The sequence below is a fragment of the Lolium rigidum genome, chromosome 4 (assembly GCF_022539505.1).
Source record: "Lolium rigidum isolate FL_2022 chromosome 4, APGP_CSIRO_Lrig_0.1, whole genome shotgun sequence".
Classification (NCBI taxonomy): domain Eukaryota; kingdom Viridiplantae; phylum Streptophyta; class Magnoliopsida; order Poales; family Poaceae; genus Lolium; species Lolium rigidum.
Genome location: NC_061511.1, coordinates 142,503,828 through 142,525,121, shown reverse-complemented (window position 1 = coordinate 142,525,121; position 21,294 = coordinate 142,503,828). Strand labels below are relative to the sequence as shown.

The following is a 21,294-nucleotide window of genomic DNA, read 5'->3' as shown; positions in this document are numbered from 1 at the left end:
CTGGGTCACCACAGTTGGTATCAGAGCAAATGCTTTGACCTTAGGATTAAAACCCTTTAAAGGAGACCTATAGGATTGGTAGTGTCTATAGGAAGTTGTCCTAGGTAAACCAAATCTTTTTATGACTTGAGATGGATATTCACTTGAGAATAATCCTGACACACTTGAGTCAACATTTCTTACGTATCTTTACTAAGTAAAGTGAGCTAACTAATCCCAAACATGTAGTACACCATGAAGTCCTTAAACAATAGATGAGTAGACCACAGTTGGTATACAATACATGGTAGTCCAAAGAGAGGATACAACCATAAGGAAGATATCCTAGTGGAAGATGTGTACCAACATATGTTATGATTAAGTAAGAGTTATCCAGACCTATAATAGGAGTGAAATCTAGTGATAAATATGAGTCATATGAGGTAGTATATACCATGATGAGTCAATCATGGAAGGTAAGAAAGAGAGATATATCAATAAATATGTCTACTTAAATGGTAGAGTAGCTAATCATATATGATTCACCTGAGAATCATTATGTGATGGATTAGAACATTATAAGTAGTTTGGAGGAGTACAATAAGAAGCCAAGTGCTAAGCAATAGTGCAAGAATTATGTCCCAAAACCATGGGAACTGTGTCAACAACAACATTAGGTCCATAGCCTTACGATACAATAACTTGGAAGTATAGGAGCTATATTCCAATAGTTACATGTCTAGAATAATGATGTTAGAACCAGAAATATCATTGAAGTAGTCCTCAATAAAATGGAAGCTAAGTTAGTACTTCCAAAGAAAATTAGGTTAACCACAACTATCCTAGACCACTTTGTTTCAAGTTTATCTCATTGCAAATGTGCAATTAAGGTAAAGGTTGAGACAAATAGTAGAATTCCCTATATTCGTGCTAAGTATCACGATATAAACCTATATTATGTGGTGTTCTATACTACACATCAGAGCCTGATGTTTAGAGATGTCTTACTCAACAATCATATTCGAGGCTTATGATGATGTGTACTATAAACACAAAGCTGAATCTTCTTGGATTTTATTGGATTTTAATTGTTTGACTAGATCCATGCATGAAGTTTGACTTCGATATGCAAATGCATGTTGCAATATCAAGTTCTTACTTGATGCTATAGATCTAGAGGGTGATGGTAAACGTGTGAGGAAGTGACGAACTCTGAAGATCTTAAAGACAAGATGAAGGTTCATCAGAAAAAGGAAATAAAGTTGTGGGAAGTAACCACAATACTCTGAAGGAAGTACAATCAGAAACTCATGCTTACCTCAACAGAGGAGTACTTTAGTACAGGAGAAGCATGAAGGTGAGAAATATAATGATTATGGTGAAGCTCAAGCAGATCCCTAGTCAACATAGAAGAGGGAATGCATGGGAAATCACTTAGGATACTATAATCATAGTGTCAGCTAGTGGTTTTCTTGCAAAATAAACCCTGAATGAAGGAAGATTATATTTGAAATCATAGCAGATATAAGAAGACCATAGTTGATATCAAAAGACCACAATTGGTATAGTATCAATACTACGAGATAAAGTAGAAGATGTCTCGTCCGAGTTGATCGGAACCTATAATAGAATCCATTTTTAGATATCAAATAGCCACGAGTTGGTATAATAATCACAACCGATATCGATTGGTAATACAAATAGTCCACGACTTAATTATTTGTAACAAAAGTTTGTGAACAAATAAAAATCTTGTCAGCCAAATAGCTAGATCTATAAACATTTAGTCAAAGGATTCACATTGGATGTTCACAATTGAGTGGATACACCACAAACATTCTTCGCGAGACCTTAGAATAAGTACAAATCCATAAGTTATAACCGGACCAATATTCCAACCATAAATCCAATAGTTGGAAGAAAAGGAGTTGAAGACCATAAGAAAACTCTAAGGGGTAGAGTAAAGTTGAGTTGGATATACGATGACTTAATACTTTGAGTAAAATGGAAGAAGAAGGTCTGAACTGAGAGGAAGTTCAATCTTATTTTCATAAGACTGTTGAACACTACTTTCAGAAGGATGTCAGATCAGAAGCCGAGGTTCATACCTCGAGGACGTAAGAAGTGGACTATAATTTGAGAAAGTGAGTAAAATTTACTCAGAAGTACTTAAGCTCAAGTAAGTCAAATATAAAGAAGTTGGACGAAGAAAACACCATAGACCAAATACAGCTCAAGAAGGCCAAAGACTGAAGTAGATTGACCATACCAAAACTAAAGTCTATTTGAATGATTCCTTTCATGGAACCTAAATAACCAAAATAGTTAGAGGTATCAACTATAAACCATGATTGGATGAACTAAATGAGTCTAATCCATTCTTAGGAAAATAAACCATCACGACCAATTCCATAGTTAGGACCCATTAAGTACCATTACTGCAATTTTGGTTGTAAGGGTAGAACAAAGACCTATTTTATCAAATAGGAGATTGTTATCCAATTAGTCCTCAATTAAGACTGTCAGGACAAGAAGAAGTTCCAATCATTGAATATTCAATGAAAAAGGAAACAAGCTTATAATATTGGAGGAAGTTATGGAAGTAAAGGAAGTAACAGTTGTTTGATGTCAAACCCTAATGGATTCCAGGAAGAATCTGGACAAGGGATATATTCAATTATATCCAGTGAGATCACCAAGGAGTTTGAGAAAAGATGTAGTCCGCACAAGACAGATCCACACTCCGAAACGTGAGAGATATCAAACTTCGAGGACGAAGTTTAGTTTAAGGGGTAGAGACCGTAATATCCCAGGTAATGGGGTTACGTAAATAGAGGAAACGAGATGTGTGCATTGCATTCATGCATAGAAAATGCGGGGAATTTTCGCGCTTGAAAGTAAAACAGTCACGATGAATCGAAGTTTCACTTGACCTTGGTGGAATTGAAGTAGCTCATCAAGTCAAGCGCCATAAACCTCAATGTGACTTTGTTAAAACCTTGTTTTGGGTAGAGATGATTTGATCTAAGGGGTTAGATCAAGCTGGAACTAATAATCAACACAAGAACACTTTACTCAATGATCAACTACTTGATCATACAACCTATCACAATATGGTAATCATTGCCATAACCTAAGAACATTTATTCAATTACAAGTCAAATAAGAATAAAAAGGAGAAACCATTCTTGACTTATCTTTTCCATGTCTTAAGCTAATCCTTAAACCTACCATGAACCTCATGGTATTCATTATATTTCAATCTTGGAAACAAGACAAGGAGATCAACTCTAGAAATATATATATCCTTCTCTATTTCATATTATTATACATCAAACCAAGAGAGATGAGAGTTCTATAACAATTATTAGAGAAGCAATAACAAACCTTGAGTTAAACCTTGGATATACATCCAAGTATTCAAATCATCATCTTTAAGAGGAACCCTAGGATATTATCCAAACCATTCCTATATGAGAGAACTCAAGCTATGGAGTTACACTCAAGATAGTTGAGGCAACACTTGGATTTGAGGGAGAGAACTATTCTTATACCCGGATGACCCTATCATCATTGTTTAAGAAGAACCCTAGCAGAATACCCAGGCATTCTCCTGGGATATAAACTAAAGAGATAATCATAGTAGACCCATACAAGAAAGTAATATAGAAGTGATATATCCTAGTTGATCAAGACAATGCTTGATCATGGAAGTGAGAACCCATTCCATTAGAAATAATTTAGGAAGCCAAACCTTGATCATTATAAATTGAGTGATGATCATAAACCCTAAGAATTTGAGGTAATGATATCAAGAACAAATGGATCGTGTCTAACCATGATCATGCTCTTGAAGTATGTGAGGATAAGTTAAACCCTAATAGGATAAGTAAATATCATTCACCACATGAAATCATAGGGAGATCAATAATAAGCAACCCTAGGCTTAGATCCCAACCTTAACTTGTGAACCACTTGGTGATCACAGGTATAATTCTACCACATTTACATTCCACCTATTCTTCACTTAAGAACCTAAGAAAACCTTAGAGTAAAATTCCATATTTAATATGGTGAGAAATCATCCATCTATAAGACCAAAGTTAACTATAAAAAGAACTATAACCATTATAGTTACTTTAATGATTAATTGAGGATAATAATAGAAGTTAATTGGTAGAAGATAAAACCAATTCTCAAATCTTTAGTAATTAGGGAAGCACTTAAAATAGGAAGCAAGTAACCATATTATCATGGTTAGGGGAGATTCAACCCTAGCACATGCAATATGTTGTCATCTCATCACTACAACCTAGAATTAAATCTCAACCTTAGTTTATGTATCACTATTGTAATCATAATATAAAGCTAGGTCCTAATTGAGAATTCAAACCAATTGCCATTAGATGAATGTGATGTGAACCCTAGAATTGCTCATTAGCTAAATCCTATGCTTCACTAATTAAACCCAAGCAACATCTAGTGCTTAAACTCACAATTAAATCCATGTGTGGTGATCAACCACTTATCTCTCGTAAATAAAGCCCAACCTTGAGGTGAGTAATGCATACTCTAGGATTTTTTAAGTATATTTATAATATAGTACTAATACTAACCTTGAATTTGGGTTATAATCAAAACCTACAAAAACCTAAGAAAATGTTGCTCACATGAAATGCCAGTGATTAAGTCCTCAAATGAAAACCAAGACATAGTAACAATCCCTGAAATACTTTGAGATGAAAGTATCAACTCTCATAATTCTAAACAGAATTGATTGCATAATAAAAAGTGAATTAAAGTAAAAATATAAATTCATGACCATATAAGTATTTAATTCAAGTTCCAATATTAATCATTAAATAAATGATATAATATCCATATTAAATCTTCTAATACACCACTAAAGAATTTGCAGTACCTTGGAATAATTCTTGTATGGTTCAAATGAATAAGACCTGCAAAATAATAATGAGTTCGAATTTGAATTCAAAACAAAATTGTAAAACAGAAAATAAGAAAGAAAACAGAAAACGAGAAAAAATGGAGAAAGACTTAACGGACCTTGCACTGGCCGTGCAGCCCGTGAAGTAGCCCACCAAGTAGCCCAGCCGCACCAGCCCAGCGAGCAGCCCAACACTCGGCCCGGACCACCACGGAACCAGCCCAAGATACCCCTTCGTCGAGTTAAAAACGAGAGAGGGTCGTCCTCATCTCTTCGTCGCGCATGGTGGACAGCACGACGCCGTGGCGAGCTTCTCCTCATCGCTGTCGACATCTCCTCGCTCAGCTGCGTGACAAGGCGTGTTTCCGAGCCGTATAAAGCCCCTAGACGAACCCTAGCCCGATTTTCTTCTCTCTCTGCTCCAATTCCGCCCAATCCCGAAACCCTAGTCGACCGGCCGTCGAACATCGCCGCCGTTTGGAGCTTCCCCTGGAACCGCCGTTGGTTCCATCGACACCGCCACCCTCGACTTGTTCTGCCCGCAAAAGGAATCGAGCAGGGCGACCCATAGCGCCGCCGGCGAGCTCGTCTTCTCCGATGCCGGTACCAACTAATTCGGCGAACTAGCCATCCATTCGCCTCGCCGTCAAGCCCGCTGTGTCCCCGGTGAGTCCCCGAACCTCCTGCGCATCCTAGCCCGCTTGTTCATGCCCGGCATCGCCGTAGCATCGGTCACCGTGAGCGCCGCCGCTCGGGCCTCTCCGTCGTGGTTGCTCCGGTGACCAAACCGGGCGGCGCTAGTACTGTTCGAATCACCGCATCGTGCCGAGTCTCGTGGTGTGGTTGATTTGGCCGCGGGATGGGCGTAACGCCGGCGACCATCGCCGGCTCCCGCCGGCCGGAGACCTCCTCGCCACCGTGGTGATTTTGACTCGGTCAAATTCCACCTGGCGGGTGAGGTGGACAGACCCCACCAGTCATTGACTGTGGGTGTACCCTGGTCGGGTACGTTTAGCAGATTTCGTTTTATTTCACAATTCAATAATACCTGCAAATTCAAATAATTGTAGAAAATTCATAAAAAGTCAGAAAAATATAAATGTGATATTAAAATTCTTAGAAAAGAAAACTCTATCCCGTAAAAATGTAATATGAAATTTTTATTTTCAATAAAAATTTAATTATTTAACACTTGTTATTTAAACCTTTAAATTTAATTCCAAATTTAATTAAATTTCTATAATTAACAAAAAACTTCTAAAAATAATAAAAACCAATAAGCAAATCAAGAAAATAATAAAACTAATTTCCTTTGCTTATAATTTATTAAATCCTTAATAGGAAGATTTAAATCCTAATTAATAATTACTTTAATTGTTAATTCTTTAAAAATAATAAAAGGACAAATCCAATATTACTTTTATTTCAAACTTATTAATAACTTCAACTTGATAATGAAGTTATTAATCCAAGAATTATAGGGTAATTAGAAAACCCTAGTTCCATATGGTAGGAAAACAGGAATTCATCATTTCATGTGCAACCCTAAAACCCTAATTCAAGTAGGAACCTTAGCTCTACTACTTCATATGAACCCTAATTTGTTCCCAAACATAAACCCTAAGTAACATGTGATCATGTTACTTTATTAGTAACCATAAGTTCATATTTAGAAACTTAATGTTTGTTCAAATCCACATAACATATGGGAACCCTATCACTACTAACTAGCATCCCATGTGTTCATCTTAATCAAACCTAGTTCCTATCACAAGGAGCTCATCCTTAATTAACTTTAACTAGCATCACACCATTGTGATGAGCCCCAATCTCATCTATACCCAATATTTATCATTATATCCCATGCCCACTAAACCCTATTAGTGTAAGACAATTATTAAACATCCTACTTAGGAAACCACCATTACTTACTTAGTGAATCCAATAACAAAACCTAGACAACCTCAACCTTAAATTGTTATACTTCTTATTATATAAGAAGTATGTTCTTCAAAAGTTATTCTTTTGAAGAAAATAAGGAATCATCTTCAATCCTGCCTAATAGGACCTATAGCCAATAACCAGTTATCACCAACAAGGTATACCACCTTGATAGCAGCTATTGGTAATTAAGATGTTTAGGCTTAATTCAACAATACAAGCCTAGTAGCTGATGAATCCAACTAGGTTGTGATCCATCTAATACTTACTCCAGAAACTAAATGAAACCATAGTCAACCATAGAACCCCTTCAACCTAATTATCTTACTTGTTCTTTATTTAAGAACCTGTTCTTCGAAAGTTATTCTTTTAAAGTATATGATAATTAATCATCAACCATGTCGTATAGTACTAAAACTCGACCACTTGTTCTTTACTTGTTAACATTATGCCAATTATCATTCTTTATATGCTCAATTGATTACTATGCTTTATCATATAACTTGTACAGGATACCAAGTAATCGAACCTTAATAAAAACCTTGTTTGGGAATCACTCTAAAAGTGCAACACACCCTGAGTTAATCATCACAACTCACTAATCCTAAATCCTCGGGGTTAGGTCACGCTTAGAGCGATTGCATCTCATTCTTATGCATTATTGCATCCTTGCCAATCTTTTAAACATCGTCCTTACTGGACGATGATGCTATTTCAGAATTTGGAGTTATTACGCATCGAAGACCTTGCCCGCATAATCTTGCAGTCAAGAAAGGCAAGTTCATCACTTGCTCATGTCATTTGAGTATTTCTATCAAATTACTTGCAAAGTATTATGGTTATCACTATTGCACAAAAATCAAAACCACTACTTTCATAACTATGAATATGACTAAGTGGTGGGCAATGGAACCATGGATTGTGTTGATATGGTGGAGGTTCCATTGCATGGGTTTATATCCATCTAGGATTAAACAACAAATGTCGCCGATGATTCTTGTGCCGTAATACCCGTGTTAACCATAAGATCCGGAGTGGGACGGAGTAGTCAAAAGTGTTTCCACCTCTCGTTCATCAACGGATGCGCTTACCGTAGCAGCTTGTATCCGGCGGAACAACCGGAGGGTGGGGATCCCATTCTAATTCCCCACGGTAAAGCATTGCTTGCCGTAGCAGGTTGTGTCTTGCGGAACAACCGGAGGGTGGGGATCCCATTCTAATTCCCCACGGTAATGCGGTCTATGATGGGTTGCAGCCACCGGCGTAGGAGTGTATGGTAAGAGCCCGAGCCTTGTTGTCGTGGTCGGGGTCCACCCTGAAATTACGGGAATAATGGGACCGACGTGGACCCAGGGTCGGCGCATGCAACAAAGGGTGGGTGTTCGAGGTAGCGGAGGAACATGATTGGCTAGACCTTATACCGGGCCTCACACCATAGGAAGTGTGGACGGGTTGCGCGCCGGTTGGCACCAAGGTTAAGATCTCTTATGGGTAAAGCAACACACCTCCGCGAGTGTAAAGAACCGTGACTCTGTCACTCCCTGTTCCGGGATATGGAACTGCGAACGCGGCCGGAAAGGAGCTCCATGAAGTTCTAGTAAACCGGTGAAGGCTGACGGACATAGTTCTTCCGAATAAAAGCAACCTTTTGAAGAAATGGTTATGAAAACCTGCATTGGTATTAGACTTTCCGGTCTAATGCTGTAGCTAGTGCATTAAACACCTCTTTCCTATAATGAACTTGTTGAGTACGCTCGTACTCATCCCACTCTTAAATCCCCGCTTAGATATGGAGGCATCAAAGGAGGATCTACGAGTGCAACTCGAAGACCGAGGAGTCAACAACTACTTCAAGAGACAGGACCCGTCGGAGGAGTCGAATACCACATCCATCAAGGAGAAAACCTAGTTTAGCCATAGAAGGGAACTAGCTTCCTAAACCTAGTTCCTATTTAGCTAGAATCTATTCATAGCCTCTATAGCTAGTTAAATACTCTTCAAATAGAGTTCGTGATAAGACTAGACTACGAGTCGTTCTTCTGGAGTTTATTTGCAGTTTTACCTCATTGTAAAGTAGGAGGCTATGATGATCTTATGTAACAGAGTCAGTGTTGTAATTCTATAGACATGCCTTGGACCCGCATATGTTTCTGTTGTACCACTCTGAGCGATATAATACTCGTGGAACTGTGTTTCATTGGTGTTATATCAGACTTGCATACTACACCATGCAGTGGTATGCCGGGTCACCACACTCTTCCTCTTAATGAGAAAGGAAACAATTTTAATTTTATAATGTCACCATCTACATCTTTATACTTTTGCATTTCACACAATTCAACAAAATTATTGAGATGGGCAGCATCATCATCGAACTAACACTGGAAAATTGCTCTCGCATAACAAGATTCGAGTAAAGCGTGTTTAATTTCAAAGAATTCTGCTGTAGTAGCGGGTGGAGCAATAGGTGTGCATAAGAAATCATTATTATTTGTGGTTGTGAAGTCACACAACTTAGTATTTTCAGGAGTGGCCATTTTAGCAGTAGTAAATAAAGAAAACTAGATAAAATAAATGCAAGTAACTAATTTTTTTGTGTTTTGATATAGAGTGCAAGACACTAAATAAAGTAAAGCTAGCAACTAATTTTTTTGTGTTTTGATATAATGCAGCAAAAAAAGTAGTAAATAAAATAAAGCAAGACAAAACAAAGTAAAGAGATTGGATTGTGGAGACTCCCTTGCAACAGTGTCTTGATCTCCCCGGCAACGGCGCCGGAAAACAGCTTGCTGGCGTGTAGTTGACGTGGGAGTTAGAAATCTTTGTGGTGTAACTTTTCTTCAGTTCCCCGGCAACGGCGCCAGAAAACAGTCTTGATACGCGTACAACACGCGTCCGTTGGGAACCCCAAGAGGAAGGTGTGATGCGTACAGCGGCAAGTTTTCCCCCAGAAAGAAACCAAGGTTTATCGAACCAGGAGGAGCCAAGAAGCACGTTGAAGGTTGATGGCGGCGGGATGTAGTGCGGCGCAACACCAGGGATTCCGCGCCAATGTGGAACCCGCACAACACAACCAAAGTACTTTGCCCCAACGAAACAAGTGAGGTTGTCAATCTCACCTCGCTTGCCGTAACAAAGGATTAGATGTATAGTGTGGATGATGATTGTTTGCATAAAACAAGTAGAACAAGTATTGCAAGTATATTGTATTCAATGTAAAAGAATGGACCGGGTCCACGAGCTCACTAGAGGTGTCTCTCCCATAAGATAAATAGCATGTTGGGTGAACAAATTACGGTCGGACAATTGACAAATAAAGAGAGCATGACAATGCACATACATGATATGATGAATATTGTGAGATTTAATTGGGCATTACGACAAAGTACATAGACCGCTATCCAAGCATGCATCTATGCCTAAAAAGTCCACCTTCGAGTTATCATCCGAACCCCTTCCAGTATTAAGTTGCAAAACAACGGACAATTGCATTAAGTATGGTGCGTAATGTAATCAATAACTACATCCTCGGACATAGCATCAATGTTTTATCCCTAGTGGCAACAAGCACATCCACAACCTTAGAACTTTCCGTCACTCGTCCCGCATTTAATGGAGGCATGAACCCACTATCGAGCATAAATACTCCCTCTTGGAGTTAAGAGTAAAAACTTGGCCGAGCCTCTACTAATAACGGAGAGCATGCAAGATCATAAACAACACATAGGTAATAGATTGATAATCAACATAACATAGTATTCTCTATCCATCGGATCCCGACAAACACAACATATAGAATTACAGATAGATGATCTTGATCATGTTAGGCAGCTCACAAGATCCGACAATGAAGCACATGAGGAGAAGACAATCATCTAGCTACTTCTATGGACCCATAGTTCAGGGGTGAACTACTCACTCATCACTCCGGAGTAGGGATGGCAATGGGTACCCATGACCCGTGTACCCGTCGGGTAAAAACCCAATAGGAGCACGGGTATGGGACAAAATATTACCCATGGATTTGTAAATGGGAAAATATCATACCCATCGGGTAGGACGGGTACGGGTATGGGATTGTAGAACCCATACCCACGTACCCATCTACCCATCTAAATTTGACAAGTAGACCGCTGTAATATTCTGAAGTACTTAATTTCCCCCTAATTATGCCTTCACATAGCTACGTTGAACCTCACGCTTTCTGGTCTCACAATTACTGGTAGGGTGGTGAGGATTAGTCCCCTATTTAGGATCGCTTCAACTCATGTCATATTTTTTTTGATCAATTTGATGTGTTATAAGTGCGGGTATTTTTACCCACGGATACCCATTTACCCTGTCGGGTGACGGGTATGGGAAAAACTTGTACCCATTGACGGGTATGGGTACGGGTGATGGGTAAGATTGAAGGTGACGGGTACGGGTATGGGATGGCTCTACCCGCACCCATACCCTGCGGGTGCCATCCCTACTCCGGAGGCGACCATGGCGGTGAAGAGTCCTCCGGGAGATGATTCCCCTCTCCGGCAGGGTGCCGGAGGCGATCTCCATAATCCCCCGAGATGGGATTGGCGGCGGCGGCGTCTCAGTAGGTTTTCCGTATCGTGGCTCTCGGTACCGGGGGTTTCGCGACGAAGGCTTTAAGTAGGCGGAAGGGCAATGCGGGGGGCCACACGAGGGCCCCACACGCCGGGGCCGCGCGGCCAAGGGCCGAGCCGCGCCGTCCTCGTTGTGTCGGCGCCTCGTGGCCCCACTTCCTTCCCCTTCGGTCTTCCGGAAACTTCGTGCAAAAATAGGACCCCGGGCGTTGATTTCGTCCAATTCCGAGAATATTTCCTTTGTAGGATTTCTGAAACCAAAAACAGCAGAAAACAAAGAATCGGCTCTTCGGCATCTCGTTAATAGGTTAGTGCCGGAAAATGCATAAATACGACATATAATGTGTATAAAACATGTAGATATCATCAATAATGTGGCATGGAACATAATAAATTATCGATACGTCAGAGACGTATCAATATCGCACTCGAATGCGCTCTATCACTTCATCCGTATCAACAGATACGAAGAAAAATCCTAGCGGACGCGTTAGGTACTCTATAAAACATATCTGGGATTCGATTCACGATAAGTCCTTAAGCGGCGCGTGTCGAATTACGCCAGTATTTCGAGTTCAAGTCAAGGGAATTGAGCTTGAAGTAGGTTTATGTGGTTTTGCCACAAGAGAAGTTAACTGGTACCTGATCCGTCAGATGAACCAACCTCATCTACCAGTATCCTGTACAAAATAAACGTTAAACAAAAATATTCAGCTCGTTGGTATATAAACATGATTCAATTATACGTTGGAGATTTTGCTCGACTCTACGACTCAAACAAAATCTCGGGGGCTACTGACATAGGCATCCCGAATGGGCCTGCCGAATAAAGTAACCGAGGGCATTTGGAGGCCCACGAACCGAAGATTTACAAGGCCCAGAAGCCTAGCGAACATCAATATGGAATATAGGGTTATATTAGGAATCACGAGTCATGTAATTGTACGGGAAAGACTCGGATAGTCTCCCAGAGTTTTTAACTTGTACGGCAAGAGAACCCTCGGCTCTCCCTCCTATATAAAGGGGAGCCGAGGGGAGGAAAAAGGATCGAATCTATTGTCAATATAACCCTAGTTTTCTTAGTCGAGCACCTTTTCGGCTGAACCTTTGTGATCTACTTGCCCTCTACTTTCTACGAAACCCTAAGTCTACAATCCGTAGGCATTGACAAGTTAATCCCTTGTCACCATCCTACTAACACATCTCATAAAAGAAATATGTATTGATTACTAAAACAATCCGCATAGACCATAAGCATCGCTGCTGAAGATCTAATCTTATCGCAGTCAACTCTTTGAACTTTGTCGTAAACAATATTTTGACAAGTCGAGCTTCTTCAAGGATATTATATCTAAGTCTATTAATTTTATAGATCCATTTAATTTCAAAAAGTATTTATTCCTTCAAAAAGTTTACCAAGCTCCAAACTTGATTATAGATACTATCTTGGATTTCATGGCTCTTAGCCATTTTAATGGAGTCAGGGCCCATCATAGCTTATTTATATGTAGTTGGTTTATCATTGTTCAAAATCAATCCTTTGTCCATAAATCATTTATTTGATCATAAAGTAAACCATACCTACAAGGTTCAATATGTACTTCGATCTACATGACTATAACACTTTGTAGATATGGCCGCCATGATCGTTGTTACCGCTTCCGGAACCATTTCCGATGTTGCACTACTCTGATCATCATGCTCAGGTTCATCAACCTTATGAAGTTCCATTGTTCTCCCACTCAAATACTTCGCGAGAAACAATTTCTTGAAAATAAGCAAGAAACATCGACAAACACTTTTGTCTTTGACTTTATAGTGGAAAGAATTCCCAATTTATTCTCCGGGATAACTAACAAAGACATTCATCCGATTTTGGTTGTAAACTCATTTACTTATGCTACGCATACCAAAATTTAAGAAAGTGCCGTTAGGGTTTATACCCAAGCCATAACTCGTATGGTGTCATTTCAACGGATTATGATGACGCTCTATTTAGTGTAAAAGCGGTAGTCTCTAAAGCATAATCCATAAAAATATAATGGAATCATTTTATTATCTCATCATTAATCCAACAAGGTTTGGATACGTCCCTCGAATACTCCATCATAACTATGGTGTTCCGAAAAACGTGAGTTTTTGAATAATTTCGCAACTCTCTTAGATGTTCACTAAAACTCGTAATTCAAATATTTCCAGTGGTTCCATTATTTAAGCACACCAACTTTTGACAATTCGCTCTTTCCTCCGGTATTCGATTGATTCATCAGGTACAAGATAGGTAAAGAAAAAGTCTAATTCATGACATAACGTAGAGTTGCGCACCTCTAAATGCGGTGCAAGTTTGCTACACTTAAAGCAAATTGAGGGAAAACGTGACCGGTCCCATCAAAAGTATTTCCATTTTGTTAGGTACCACTTGGTACTCCTAAACAAAATTAAATCAGAACAATTCTTTTCAAACGGGAGCAGGCCTTTATCCCATCCGCGCCAGAAGCCAAGCCGGTCCTCATCTGCTCCGATAGGTCCCAACCCTCCCGCCCTTCTCTCCTATGACCGAGCGCCGCTGCCGACTAGGGTTCAGCTATGCAGCGCCGCTCTCCGTCGCCATCCCCGATCCTGTCATGGCCTCTTGGCTCTGACATTTCCGCTTGTCCCATCTAAAAAAGCTCGCCTCTCGTTCTGTGATTCTCAACCCTGCGTAGATGTGTCAGTGCCAGTTTCAGAGCATTGCATTTTGTGTTTCTCTCCCGGTGTAAGCACAGACTCTTTACATGCCCGACTTTGGCCATAGGCGACCATGGGCAACGCCCATGGGCCACCGCTTGGAGGGGGCCCCATCCATGTATCAGTCTTCTATGCGTTCCTGCTGAAAAAATAAATAGAAAAAGGCCAATGGCCCAGGCGCCCAACGAAACTAGAGAAAATCCAGGGAGGAGAACGGACGCACGACGCTGGAAGCTGGTGTCGTTTCTTTTCCTCGCCGACTCCTCGCCTAGTCCATGGACTTCCGTTCCCAGATCGGCAGATCGCCAGCACCAGGGATCCTTTTCTTCTTCGATCAATCTTACAACTCACACACTTCCAGGCGTTCGCGCTTTTTACTGTTTAGGTAATTCACTAATTCCGCTCCATCTTATTTGTATACAGATTAAAAATTGTTTGTTCATACTTCGCACCTCCTATCATCATGTGTAAATATTGTGAGAGATGTATTAATTTTCTTCATAATATTAGGTGTCCCAATGCTGAAACGGGAAAATAAATCTCAGATGCTTTGAATAGAAATTACAAAAAACGAACCGATCAACTTATTCAATCACAAAGAGGTGCTTTAAATAGGTACTTTCAGCAACAAGTAGTGTTGATGCCCATGGCGATAATCAAAGGCAAAAATCTGATTCCAAAAAAGATGATGAGCAAAGTTCAAGTGTTGATCATGAGGTCAATGAGAGCCCTTGGATGACAGTAAGTAACTAACTAGTATCGACTTTGCAGAAGTATATACCTTACTAACTATAATTTGTTGAATATAAATGCAGATCTTGATGTTGATGTTAATGATGACAGTGTGGGGGCAATTTGTAGCCTTCGCCTGTTGCTCCAAAGATTTTACATCTAAAAATGCGTGAAGAAGTTCAAAAATAATCCGGTAAAGAAGGAAAGCAACGGGCCTCAGACAGCTGCTTCCAGAACCGCGCATTTATGTCCTATCACCGACATGTGGGTCCCAGTACCCACTCACTCCCACTGGTATCCTCCGAGGCTCCGACACACAGCTCAGTGAGAAGTGCTGCCTCCGGAGCCTCAGCCCCAGCAGCCGCCGCCGGACTGGTCGAGGTCGAGACCGATGGCTGGATTCGCGACCTCGCGCCCGGCCTCCCTCGCGCTCGCCGCGTTCTTAACCTTCCTCAACATCTTCGCCTTCCTCCTCGCCGTCGGCGCCGAGCGCCGACGCAGCACCGTACGCCCTCTATCTCGCCACAACTCCTCCTTCTTGGATCTCCACCTTCGTATGCCACGCTGAGGTTTTCTTGCAGGGGAAAGTGGTGCCGGACGAGTACGATGACCGCTCCTACTGCCTCTACGACACCGACGCCTCCACCGTCTACGGCGTCGCCGCCTTTTTCGTGCTCCTCCTGTCGCAGGTGCTTGTCACCGGCGTCACGCGCTGCCTCTGTCTCGGCCCGGCGCTCTCCTCCCGCGGATGCGCCGTCGCCGCCTTCGTCCTCTCCTGGTTTGTGTGCTGAACCCTAGCTCCTAAACCTCCCCCATTCCCTTCGTTTCTCCGATGCGGATGTGTATAATGAGGTCATTATGGGGAAGATTGCCGATTAGTATGTTAGATTTGGTTCAATTTGCGTTCTGTTCGTTCTGGCTTTGGGTGTACGGAAATCTGGTCTATTTGTTTAGGTGTGGTGATGACATGAGACTATGAGACACACTACTAGGATCCTAATTTTTTTCTAGGGTGTAGACTCACTGTGGCTACTTTTCATAAACTTGCCACTGTCAACTTCAGTAATGTTACTTACAAGCTGAAATTTTAGAATGCGGATGTCATTTGATAATTGTTCTGAAGTGTATAAGTGTACTAGTCTTTTTCATTAGTTCGGAGTTTTGGTTGCGTTGGCTAATGAAGCTTGGCAATTATTACCTTGCTGGAGTAACTAGCTTCCTAGAGTGTTACTTGCTAACTATACCCACCATCGCTCTTGATAATTGTTCTGAAGTGTATTACTAACCCTTTTCACCAGTTTGGACTTTTGGTTGCATTGGCTAATGAAGCTTGGTAATAATTAGCTTTCTGGAGTAACTAGCTTCCTAGAGTGTGACTTGCTAACTATACCCACCATCGCTCTTGCCCCAAAACCAAGTATTGAAGAATGAAAACCAGTATGTAATTTGTGGGTATCTATGGAAAGATTTGTACTACAGTGGCATACTGTTATTTCAATCCACATTATAGACAAACCACACTCTTCGGTTGGATTATCTGCCGGCAAAACCTTTGGCTTTGACGAAGTAATTCAGGCTGCTCTGTTATAGCAAAAATGTTCTTCAATTTGCACTCCTGCACAATCTGGCGCTGCACCCTGCAGATTCTTCAAGTTGTACAATCTGCCCTCTAATAAAAAGGATTACTCTAACCCAATCCTCCCCATTCATACTGAGATGGAAATAGAACTAACAGTTGTTTAGGATGTCTGTACTCAGTTTCTTTGGTGCAGCATGCTACATGCTATCGTTAGTGTGATTGCATAACTGTGGTTTCTGGTTGTGCATAACCCTTCTAATATCAAGTTCCTTTGTTAAAATGGTTATCTTGTTCTATACCAAATTATGTTGGATCATATATTTTTCCTGGAACTAGTTCGCTATTGAAAGGCATCTCGGATGTTAATCCATATTCTAAAAGTTCATCCATGACGGCATGAATTTGCTGCCAGGAACTTCCCTTGTCATCATAGAGTTAGCCGGTAGTTATGTGTTTGCTTTCATCATAGTTTTGGCCATTAAGTCTTGTTTGTCTATCAGGAAACATAAGAATTAGCCAGTTTATGAACATAAACTGAGTGTTTAGAAGTGAAGTCTGGTATAACAAACCACAAGCAGGTTAAGCTGTTAAGTAGTTGTCATCACTCACATTATTAATAACAACTTTGTACCACATGGGATTTTGTGATTAAGCTGCAGAATCATTTTGACAGTGTGCTTGTTCCATGGATATGGTTACTATCCTAAGCAAAAATTAATAGATGAGAGATGAGGCACAAACAGAAAGGGTGTTCTGATTCTTGAAAGCAACGCTTTTGCTTCGGTACGCACCCTCCACAAAGTCGCCAAATCGTGAAAACACATGGACGGTCAGGATGCATCGATACCGCTTCGGGTCTGGGGGCAGGATCGTCATCTTCTGGGTACTGCGGGTTTGGCTGGGTTTGTATCTGCCCACGTACAAGCCCGTATGACCCATAACGCTCTGTATTATACGCCTATGTGTCCACGCGCGGCCACGACCGAACCGCCGTCGTATATATTTCTTTCTCCCCTGTCCTCTTCAGCACATCCATCCAAAGCAATCCCCAAATCGGGAAAAAACCCTAGCTAGGTCACGAACGAGCAGAGCACGCTTTCGCTCTCGCTCTCGCTCGTCCATGGAGAGGGGAAGGGAAGGACGGGAAGGGCAAGGAGGCGGCGGTTGAGGACAGCAAGTGGGCCGCACCATCGGCGGCCGGAGCTGCCCCAGATCTGAGTTTCGCTTGGGGCCAGACGACGCGATTCGGCTCCACGGTGGCTGCCCCGGCGAAGAAGAAACGTCCGTACGAGACCGAGGCGCAGATCCGGCGGCGCAAGAAGAAGAACCAGAAGAACCGGGAGAGCGGGGAGAGGAAGGCGGCGGGGCTCAAGATCAACAGCCCCGACGACGTGCCAACCTTCGACGAATCCGACTCCAACGACAGGTCCGAGGTATATTTCTCAACCTCTCAACCATTTTTTTTTGCTTTAGATATCAAATGTCCTGTCATGGAGAGGGTTTTTTAGATCCACAAGGGTGCCCAAATACGGTTCCATTTCTGTCATTGGTTGGTTCATCTTAGGTTTTTTTTGCTCTAGTGCGTTTTAGTATAGGGGACGACCAAGGTGAGCTATGTGGAGAACTTATTTGGCTGCCGCTTGAATTGTTTTGTGCTGTTGCTAATGGCTATTGCTAATGTAGAAATTAACTAGTGTCTGTTAAATGAAATTGGGGTGCATCCCTTATCATGAAATGTTTCATCAGATGTTTGCTTTATTTTATTGCTTGGTACATAGGTGGAGAATGTTGGCGTTGGTTTCATCTTGAACCACAATTCTTCATGCATCTGATTAGCTCATATTGAGTAAACCTTGACATGAATTTGCTAGACAGGAAAATAAACCAACTAGACAGGCTCCAGCTAATCAGATGCATGAAGAATTGTGGTTCAAGATGTAAACCAACGCCATATTGAGTAAACCTTGACATGAATTTGCTAGACAGGAAAATAAACCAACTAGACAGGCTCCAGCTAATCAGATGCATGAAGAATTGTGGTTCAAGATGAAACCAACGCCAACATTCTCCAGCTATGTACCAAGCAATAAAATAAAGCAAACATCTAATGATACATTTCATGATAAGGGATGCACCCCAATTTCATTTAACAGACACTAGTTAATTTCTACATTAGCAATAGCCATTAGCAACAACACAGAACAGTCCAAGCGACAGCCAAATAAATCCTCCACATAGCTCACGTTGGTCGTCCCCTATACTAAAACGCACTACAGCAAAAAAAAAACCTAAGATGAACCAACCAACGACGAAATGGAACCGTATTTGGGCACCCCTGTGGATCTAAAAAACCCTCCCCATGACAGGACATTTGATATCTAAAGCAAAAAAATGGTTGAGAGGTTGAGAAATATACCTCGGACCTGTCGTCGGAGTCGGATTCGTCGAAGGTTGGCACGTCGTCGGGGCTGTTGATCTTGAGCCCCGTCGCCTTCCTCTCCTGCCTCTCCCGGTTCTTCTGGTTCTTCTTCTTGCGCCGCCGGATCTGCGCCTCGGTCTCGTACGGACGTTTCTTCTTCGCCGGGACAGCCACCGTGGAGCCAAATCGCATCGTCTGGCCCCAAGCGGAGCTCAGATCTGGGGCAGCTCCGGCCGCCGATGGTGCGGCCCACTTGGTGTCCTCAACCGCCGCCTCCTTGCCCTTCCCCTTCCCCCTCTCCATGGCGTGCTCTGCTGACATAGCTAGGGTTTTTTCCCGATTTGGGGATTACTTTGGATGGATGTGCTGAAGAGGATAGGACGACGGCGGTTCGGTCGTGGCCGCGCGTGGACACGTAGGTGTATAATACAGAGCGTTATGGGTCATACGGGCTTGTACGTGGGCTGATACGAATCCAGCCAAACCCGCAGCACCCAGAAGATGATGATCCTGCCCCCAGACCCGAAGCGGTATTGATGCATCCTGACCGTCCATGTGTTTTCACGATTTGGCGACTTTGTGGAGGGTGCGTACCGAAGCAAAAGCGTTACTTATATTCTACTATCTTGTAATGTCGTCAGAACAGTTACTCTTTTCTGTCCCATGTCATGTAATCTCTTAGAAAGCCGCCAGCTACCCTGGTTGTAGATAGCCCAAGCAACCGTCTCCAGACGGCTGAATCTAGAAACCATATGCGCCCACTGTGCCTCTGCCCTCCGCCCTTCGGGAGAACATAGGACCAGTAGTGGGATTACCTGTAAAAAATGAGCATTTGTAGTCTTGTTAAAAACAATATCATCTCGACAGTTCCATATGGCCAAGTTAAAGCACAAATGTCACTTACTTCTGTTTGATACCATGTGTGTTTATGCTGTGTTTCATAATATCAGAGCCAATCTGCGGCTCCTGCGCGTAAGCGGATATCAGATGGGTTAAAACATGTAAAATTGCTAGTACGAGAATTAGCTGATCAAGGTTCTTATTGCTATAGTTGTGCTTGGTTAAATATGATCTTACAAATGATATGCTTATTATCACGCTCATAATTTCATTTTATACTTGGTTCCCAGGTTGACATTTCTCACAGCGGAAGCTTGCCTTGTTGGAGGATCCGCGAGAAATGCATACCACACCAAGTATCTTGGATACTACATGAAACATGACTTGGTCAGTTGTGCCACGCTCCGTAAAGGAGTGTTTGCAGCAGCCGCTGCCATGATGCTCATCAACCTCGTGGCTTCCCTAGTGTACTACTGGAGTTACTCAAAGGCCGCGAACGGCGGGTTCGTCAAGCACCAAAATGAAGTTAGCGTGGGCATGACTGATTACGGACTTGACAAGGGTGGCTCTGGGCCATGAGCGGCTTTATGTTGCTTAGCTTGTTCCCCTAGGCTGGGAAGTTACTATAAGTCACTACACGTTACGTGTGACCGTGTTGCTTGCCTGAAGCTTCGTGCTTGACGATCTGATCATCTGAGTGACATAAAGACGGTACTGTAACTGTTATTGTCCATCTAGTGATGAACTGATGATGATACTTTTAAGGTGTTGATCTTGTGTGCTCTGATAGTATGGGCTATCAGGGGTTCATGTATTTGAGATGCTACTGTTGATCCGAGAGGACATTAATGTAAAGTGTCTGTTTTAAGATCAAACGTGCAGCTCACTGCATCACCGTGATAGAACATTAACGTAAAGTGTCAAATCTGACACTGTCACAGCTCCAGACATCAGAGTACTAATTTGTTTCTCTTCAGTTAGCCACCAAACATAGATGGAAGGACCAACGACGATAGATCATTATTGACCACTGAAAGGTACTTTTGTGGCTAACTACTCGGTCAGTACAATAGTAGACTGAGATAGTAACCGAAGCACTGAGCAACATCGATTTGCTGTTTTACACAATAGCAAACTGAAATACCCAGCAACAACGATTTGTTGTTTCACGACATCGATTTGCTGTTTTACATAATAGAAAACTGAAACGCTGAGCAACACGATTTGTTGTTTCACGCGGAGAACATTTTTTTTCGATAAAGGGAATATATTAATATCAAGAAGATACCAATTACACCCAGCCTCTGCAACAACGCACCGCCCTAATGGCACTACGGATGCACACAGCCAAAAACAAGAAAAGAAAACTAAAAAACAAAAGTCCCGCTACAGTATCTCGGGCCTAACAACAACAATACATCCACCGCTAAGACAACACCTGAATTACAGACTCTCCAAAAACGACGCCTCCAAGAAGGGAACGAGTGCTCGAACACCGTCGTCGCCCGATCAAAGATCTTAGGTTTTCACC

The 21,294-nt window shown here is 41.8% G+C and overlaps 1 protein-coding gene across 1 annotated transcript; it reads left to right on the top strand.

Moving 5' to 3' along the window:
• Positions 1–15,278: 15,278 nt before the first annotated feature.
• LOC124646461 lies at positions 15,279–20,674 on the top strand. Its single transcript, XM_047186568.1, has 3 exons — positions 15,279–15,430; positions 15,507–15,703; positions 20,054–20,674. The coding sequence occupies exons 1-3, from the start codon at positions 15,317–15,319 to the stop codon at positions 20,340–20,342; spliced, it is 600 nt and encodes a 199-aa protein (XP_047042524.1). The 5' UTR covers positions 15,279–15,316; the 3' UTR covers positions 20,343–20,674.
• The last annotated feature ends 620 nt before the right edge of the window (positions 20,675–21,294 follow it).

Excerpts from the sequence above, each read along its gene's own strand:
- LOC124646461 (XM_047186568.1), top strand. The coding sequence starts at position 15,317 with ATGGCTGGATTCGCGACCTCGCGCCCGGCCTCCCTCGCGCTCGCCGCG. Across the intron at positions 15,431-15,506 it reads CCGAGCGCCGACGCAGCACC|GGGAAAGTGGTGCCGGACGA; the intron begins GTACGCCCTCTA and ends GTTTTCTTGCAG. Across the intron at positions 15,704-20,053 it reads GCCGCCTTCGTCCTCTCCTG|GTTGACATTTCTCACAGCGG; the intron begins GTTTGTGTGCTG and ends CTTGGTTCCCAG.